This window comes from Cervus elaphus, chromosome X, assembly GCF_910594005.1.
Source record: "Cervus elaphus chromosome X, mCerEla1.1, whole genome shotgun sequence".
NCBI lineage: Eukaryota > Metazoa > Chordata > Mammalia > Artiodactyla > Cervidae > Cervus > Cervus elaphus.
Genome location: NC_057848.1, coordinates 110,617,140 through 110,624,190, shown reverse-complemented (window position 1 = coordinate 110,624,190; position 7,051 = coordinate 110,617,140). Strand labels below are relative to the sequence as shown.

The following is a 7,051-nucleotide window of genomic DNA, read 5'->3' as shown; positions in this document are numbered from 1 at the left end:
ACTTCAGGGTGGGGGGGAAATTGAACATAGATTTCAGACTCTGTCTTGGGTGCCCTAACAAGTAGTCTGGGAGACTGAGCTGGGACACTCCGGGAAATAGCATTTGCAGGAAAATCTATGTCATGGGGCTGATGGAACAGTATTTGATGGAGACCCTGTAAGAACACAGACTTACCAACCATACTTGTCATAGAGCCTAACAGGCCCCTTTCCACTCAAGGGCAGAGAGACATCCAGGCTGCAGGAGTGTAGGCTGGTCAGCTGGCTAGGGCAGGGAGGATATGAAAGCTCCAAGGACTGGACCAACCATCTCTAGCTGTCAGGGTGCACTCTGCCCCAGATTGGCACCAGACGCCTCTCCTGACTTCCAGCTCAGCACTAACATGAGCTTTTCTCCTGTGTTCCCTGTACCTTCACTCCTGCTCCCCAGTTCACTGGGTCCAAGATTCACCCTCATGTCCTTTACTGAACCTGAGGAAGTGGGAGCAAAAGTTTTGGTGCCTGAGTCTCAGGCGTGAGTGCTAAACAGGAGAGGGGGAGAATATGCAGGTTCCTGCTTGCAAGCTGGCACCGGGGGGTGGGGTAGGGTTCCACTGAGAGGATAGGGCCCAGGAAGGGGGAAGATGAGCAAACCTGTGCCTATTACCACCTGCTTAAGTAAACATGCAGGAAAGGTCATCGATGGCAAGCCAGGGGAGGGATCGAGGGGCTCTGACAGGAAAGCAGAGTGGTCAGGGTAAGCAGGACAATGAGTGCAGTGAGGGAAGGGTGAAAGACTGGAGCTCTGTAAGGGCGTCATGAGTTCCTTCTGACAGGGAGGCAGAATGGCAGCAATGAATGGAAACTGCTAAACCCCAGAGGAGGGTGTTTAGAGAACTAGAAAGGGCCTTCAGGCAAAAGGGAGGACGTGCCAATGTGGCCAGACAGAGCCCACACAGAACACAGACTGGGGGGCTCCACCTATCTGATGGCCTGGATGGTAGCAGAGGCTGACCCAGAGATCCCAACACTAATTCCAGAGGTACTATTCTGGAAAATGTTCTGATGTGGAACAGCTCCCCACCAGGCTTCGTCCCACTCCCTTAACCCCTACCCCCCAGAGAGAGGGCAGAACACAGAACATGAGAAGTCCTTTAATCAAACACTTTTGTGAAACTGGGGCAGAGAGGGGGCAAAACAAAGGGCAGAGGATGCCCTGGTGGAGGCAGAACAAGAGGCAACAAGCTTGGCCATAGCTCGCCAGCCTTGGAGGTTAACAGCTGCTCCTCTTGCAGGAAGATACTGGGCTCAACCTGTAAAACAGCAGAGTCAGGGAAGAGCCTCAAGCCAGGGACAGCCCACAGCCTTGCTCAACAGCCAGCGTTGTGGGAAGGGGTATGCAGTGTGTAACACTCACTTCAAACGATCTGGAACTTGTCAGCCAGGTACCGCTTGGAGGCTGCAACAGGGAGAGGCATAAACAGGTGCTCCAGACAGACGGACACAGAAGCCTGTGCCCCTGTCCCCGTGGGGAACCACCTAGCTCTGCAACCTGAAACCCACATACCCCCAGTCCCGATGCAAAGAGCTCTGGGCCTGATCACTCCCCACTACCGGAATTAAATGTGGAGCCATTTCCTAAAAGGAGACAAAATGTGCCAACAGCTCTCAAGCTCCGGGCCACGCCCAAACCATTCAAAAACTGTCTTGCAAACAATCCAACAAGACCCTTAGAGGGCACAACAGATCAACAAGGCATCTCTACAAGTCCTATCAGGAGCTCTCTAGGACTCGTCTGGCTGGCAGAGTGTGCACGCAGCCCACACAGTACTTTGCTACTTGTTCGCACGCCCAGCTGAACATGCACCGCACACTCCAGAGACAGGCTTGATAGGTTCTCCTCCCCACAGGAATGCTGATCCCTACAAGGCCCCCTGCACCTGCAGCCCACCCCACCCCAAGGGCCCACCCCGCTTCTGCACTAAGAACCCGCTTCTCTCTGTCCCTGGTTCCTCATACCAAGTTGCTCCTTAAGGTCGTCTATTTCTTTCTGTAGCACCAGACACTAGGCCAGCAGACACAGGAGGAAGAGAAATGGTTAGTATACACCCGCCTCCCCTCTCCTCTCCCCCGGGCTCTCCATCCCAAAGCCAGGTGTCTAGACTGGCAAGGGAAAAACTTTCCTCAGTGGAAAGGAGGTGGGCTCCCTCCCTGGGGTTCGGGGTGAGGGTGGGGGGGGGCCCACACATGTCAGTTGAACTTGGACCCAGATCCCACCATGGGGTTTGGGTGTGCATTTCCAGGAGCCAGAAGAAGTATTACCCGAGGACAGCCCTGCCTTCCGGGTAGCTGCTGCTGTCTTTTCGGTCTTGGGGGATGGTCAGTTGGCTCCTGGTCACCTGACAGGGAAAGGACACACAATCCAGCTTTCCAGGTTCCCAGTGAGGTGGAAAGGGCCAGGTCGGGTCTAACGTGAGGTGAGGCCATACCACCCTCTGCTAGCATCAAGCCTCTCCTGCTCTGCCCGGCAGGCAGTCCAAACCTTCTCTCTGGGCCTGCCCCTCCTATTCCTTAGGGGCAGCCATTTCACCACGATGGTCACCAAAGACTGTGGTTCTGGGTTCAAGCCTCCCAGAGCAGCAGCCACAGCCAGCACCTGGGAGACCAATGTGGGCGAACAGCACTTCACAGAAAAGGCTATTAGCCTGCAGGTCTACGCCCAGAGTAGCTGTTGGGGCACTGCCACCGATCACCCCTGCCAAACAAATCCCACACAGAAGGTGATGGGGCCACTTCCAGCCCTGGTGACACCCTGTTTCTCATGGGAGAAGCGGCCTGACAGCAAGGCTGAGCCCCCAGATGAGAGAGAGAGAGAGTCAGAGACAGAGGTTTCTGTCCTCACCCCTGGCCTCCTCCCCCAATATCAAAACCCAGGACACTCACCTGAGGGGCCAGGCCCTCTGGGCATGACTCCTCCCTTGTTACTGGCCACAGGCTCTGAGTTTCCTGAATCCCGTGCCCCTCTGATGTTGAGGTTGGCGTTGCTGTGTTCTCCATGATGCACCCATGGCCAAGATGGCCTGGCCTGTCAGTGGTCAGCTAAAAACAAAGATTTCTCACTGATCTGGAGTAAGGGTGTGTGTGTGCACACGAGCATGTGTGTATCAGTGCATTTATATGTTTGTGTCAGTGTGTGATGTCTATGTCAGTGTGTGTGAGAGTTCGAGTGATTCAAGACGGAGCTGAGGCAGGAAACTGGAAAGAGAATTGAAAGGCTGATCTCTTTAGCTCATTCTCTGTCAGTCAGCCCCAGGCCAGCAGGCAGAGCTGAGCTGGGGACAGCAGTGTGGCACTGAGAAAGCCTGGGGCCCCTGCAAGGAAGGTTTGGGGAAGAGCTAGGAAGTAGGATTCAGGAAAGTGATGTGTCTAAACACCAAAGCTCTGTGAAGCTTTTAAGGGGTCCCCTCAAATCAATTCAGCTACCAGCTCTCCCTTCCACTCCAGCCCCAGTCTCATGGAGGAGGCTGGAAACAGGCCAAGGGTGGAGAACTGAGCCCAGCACACCCAAAATACTACCTTAACTTTTGTCCCTAGTAAAAGGACCCCAATCTGGCATCCTAATGACCCAGTGACCGACGGCCACCCAATGACGACCCCTGAGGAATGGAGAGAGGGGCACCGGGTGAAGACCTGTGTCTTGGGGAGGGTGGGAAGGGGAAGAGTGGGGAGAGAGGAGGGGCCTGGCCTACTCACTTGGCCCTTTGGGAATGGGTGTCTATTTGGGTCGTTGTCTTCTTCGGACACCGCTATTGCTGCCACCAACTCCTGGGCTCGCCTAGCCACGGATTTCTTCCCAGCACCGGTGTGCTTGAACTCTTTGACTCCCGAAGGGACCAAGGCATACTTCTTGGACCTCCCGAGCAGCGAGATGCCAGAAATTGGAGGGAAGGTGGCCGGTTCCAGGGGAGTGGCCAAAATTCCCTGCCCCCAGGAAGGGAAGGTTCTCTCCACGGCAGGTTTGGAGATGCCCTCAAGGGATTTCTTCTCCTGCACCCCCTTCCTCCTAGGAGTGGGCCGCGGCCCGCTGCCTGTAGCAGCAGCTGCAGTAGCTGATGCTACTGCCAGTCCCGGGTAGCTGGACAGGCTGCCCCCCTCCCCCCAGAGCCCGCTCTGCATTTTCTTAGGGGTAGAGATGTCCTCCTGCTCTGCATCGCCCTGCCTGCCCTGCCTTTCCACAACCGAAATTAATCCTCGCGGAGCCGAGGACAGGCAAGTGCCTGGCACGTTAAGGAGATTCTCCCTGCCTTGGACATTCGAGCGTCTGGGTGTGTTCCCGGGATCCTCGGGGCTCTTGAGCTTGGCCCGGCCTCCGTCTTTGGTATAAATGCTCACCCTCATCCGCTCTACCTCACTGAACTCATCGGAGGACTCGGGGTCAGACAGCAGCCCGGCTGGACTTTCTGAAGGAGGCCACTGGTGATCCACAGCCACGTTCAACCTACTCTTAGTGCCTCTTTTAGGGTACCCCCAGGCCCGGCCCGCCTCGGGCCCGCTGACCCCGAGAGGGCCAGCCTCAGCTTGTGCCGCTTCCCCACACCTCTGGGCGGCTCTGCCTTGATGGCAAGGACGTGCCTCGAGGTCCCAAACAGCAGACACTTCGCCGACCACGTAGCTCTCCTGGGACAGGTATCTGCTGATGCCCAGCACATTCAGGAAGGCCAACTGCTGCAGGATGGCCGCCACTGACTCGTCAGCCAGCTGCAGAGCGTCCCCCTGGTCGTCGGCCGGGAAACCAAACCGGCCTTCGCGGCCCCACAGCACCCGCCCTCCCGCTTCCAGCAGTTCCCGCTCTGACTCGAAGCCCTCAGGGTCTGGGACGCCACCCCCACCCTCACCCTCGCCGCTTCCAGGTGCCCCCGGCTCAGGGCCAGGGCTGGGGCCGGGGCCGGGGCCGGGTCCCTGCGGGGCTGTGAAGCCGGCCTCAAGGCCGCTGGTCTGCTCCCCGCACTCTGAGCCGAAACCCGCTCCCGAAACAGACACCTCATCATCTGGAGAGCTCATGTCGTGAGATGGGTGGCTACCAGACCTGGGGCGGTGACGATTTATCCGGGTCGCGGTGGCGGTTCGGGCAGGTAAGGCGGGCGGTGTCTGGAGTGCGTAGTCAAGCACGAGCCGCACCACACGCAGGAGATGGCCGCAAATAACGCGAGGTTTTCAGCGCGCCAGCCCTGCCGCCTCCTCATTGGTCCGCTTCCTGCCAACCAGCACGCGCCTTGTTTGGCCGCCCCCTCGAGGTGTAACCAATGGGTTCGAGGGCCTCCTCTGGCTTGCTGCCAAGCCCAAGGGCCATCCCGGCAGTTGGTGAGTTGGCGGGTGAAGGTGATGCTGCGGGGATACCTCTGTCAAGCCTCTCATCCCATCTCCTCCTGTCCCACCTCCCCTTTCCGGTTAGAGTCACATCCCTGAGCCCTGACTGTATACAAAATGGGTGAAGCGGGAGGCAGGAGGGTAATGAGGGCGCTGATCTCCTGGGAGGTGAGGATGAAACGTCAGGATGGAGGTGCTGGACTCCTAGCACGTGCTGAAAGCACTTGCCAGCCTCCCTTCCACCACCAAGTCTTATGACCCAATGGGAGAATGGGCAGAGGAATCCTGCACTCAGTGATGAGTGGCCGGCGTACTTCTCCCTAAGTGGCCAGAGGACAAAGGGATCATAGTTTTGTTCTGTAACATCTCTGCCTCAACTGCTCCATCAAACGTTCTTGGCAGTCAGATTTGAGGGACAGACTGGGGTTGACCTTGTTCCCTCAGCTCTTTTTCCAATCTGAGGCAATTGAAAGAGAGAATCTCAGTGTCCATTTACACTTGCAAAGGTGCTCACCACTGCTGATTCTTGAGATGTAAACTAAAACAACTAATCAGGTTTCACACACTAGGAAGACAACCTTCCAAGAGCTAAACCATTCTGAGAGTGGGAGAAATTAGGAGCAAACCTCTGTGGCGTAGGTGCAAGAAATCTGTTTGGGAGGTAATTTGGCAGAATCTCTTAAAATCAACTTGTACAGCAGGACCCAGTGCCTGGCACTCTTTTAAGTGCCATACATAAATAGTAATGCTTCCTTGTGACTCTCCTAGGACTATAGTACCAGGGATTACCAGCCTCTTACAGGGGAGGAAACAGGTACTGAGAGGTTCAGTCACTGAACCAAGGTCATTTGGCCTGTGCAGATCAGTGGTAGCATTCAAACCAAGCAATCTCACTCCAGAGCCCTTGCTTTGATCCAAAGATCTTAAAACTTAAAAAAAAAAAAGCCCCTTTTATTCTCTTCCAGCAAGTCTGCTACCTGGCACACCCTCTATAAGTGAGGGTGTACTTCTAAAATCTCTAATTTACGCCATTGGTCTATTTGTTGAATGGCAGTGCCACACAGTTTTGATTACTGTAGCTTTGTAATATTTTGAAATCAGGAAGTGTGAGTTCTCTACTTTTTTCTTTTTCCAAATTGCTTTGCCTATTAAAGATCTCTTTAGATTCTATTTAGATTTTAGGATGAAGTTTTCTTTTTCTGTAAAATATGCCACTGGGATTTTGATAGGGTTTGCAGTGTGTAGGTCAGTCTGAGTAGTGTGTTAGAAGAACAGGTCCAATGGAGCGTGCGTGTGTTTGTGTGTGTGTGTGTGTTTGTGTGTGAAAAAGAATTGACTCATTCAATTACATAGGCTGGTAAGTCCCAAGATCTAGAGGGTGAGTTGGCTAGCTGGAGACCCAGAAGAGCCAGTGGTTTAGCTCTAGTCCAGGTTAGAAGGCCTAAGAACCAAACCAATAGAGCTGATATTTCAGTTTGAGTCTAAAGGCAGTAAAAGAAGCTGATGTCCCAGTCCTAAGGCTTTCACGCAGGAGGAATTCTCTTACATGAGGAAAGTTTGCCTTTTTTGCTTTATTGAGACTACCAACTGATTAGGTAAAGCCCACCCACATTATCGGCGGAGGGGGGTGGTGGTGTTTTATCCAGTTTACCAATTTAGATGTTAATCTCATGGAAAAGCACCCTACAGAAGCACCCAGAATAAT

At 54.5% G+C, this 7,051-nt stretch overlaps 1 protein-coding gene across 2 annotated transcripts; it reads right to left on the bottom strand.

Annotated features, from left to right (window-relative positions):
* Positions 1–1,123: 1,123 nt before the first annotated feature.
* LOC122689997 (uncharacterized protein CXorf49 homolog) lies at positions 1,124–5,168 on the bottom strand. 2 transcript variants are annotated; one of them, XR_006339959.1, is made up of 6 exons: positions 3,733–5,168; positions 2,923–3,078; positions 2,302–2,378; positions 1,999–2,044; positions 1,397–1,438; positions 1,124–1,292 (listed from the first exon to the last, which is right to left on the bottom strand). XR_006339959.1 is itself a non-coding variant. In XM_043896902.1 (6 exons), the coding sequence occupies exons 1-5, from the start codon at positions 5,038–5,040 to the stop codon at positions 1,398–1,400; spliced, it is 1,629 nt and encodes a 542-aa protein (XP_043752837.1). In that variant the 5' UTR covers positions 5,041–5,168; the 3' UTR covers positions 1,124–1,292; position 1,397. The 2 variants fall into 2 exon arrangements, 1 of the variants encoding a protein (XP_043752837.1); XM_043896902.1 differs by having other exon boundaries at positions 2,923–3,060; positions 3,714–5,168.
* Positions 5,169–7,051: the final 1,883 nt, after the last annotated feature.

Bases quoted from the DNA above. Each gene is read 5' to 3' on its own strand.
- LOC122689997 (XM_043896902.1), bottom strand. From the start codon at position 5,040: ATGAGCTCTCCAGATGATGAGGTGTCTGTTTCGGGAGCGGGTTTCGGC. The intron at 2,379-2,922 runs GTGAGTGTCCTG...TTTCCCTGTCAG, and splicing joins CAGAGGGCCTGGCCCCTCAG to GTGACCAGGAGCCAACTGAC. The intron at 2,045-2,301 runs GTAATACTTCTT...CTGCTGGCCTAG, and splicing joins GAAGGCAGGGCTGTCCTCGG to TGTCTGGTGCTACAGAAAGA.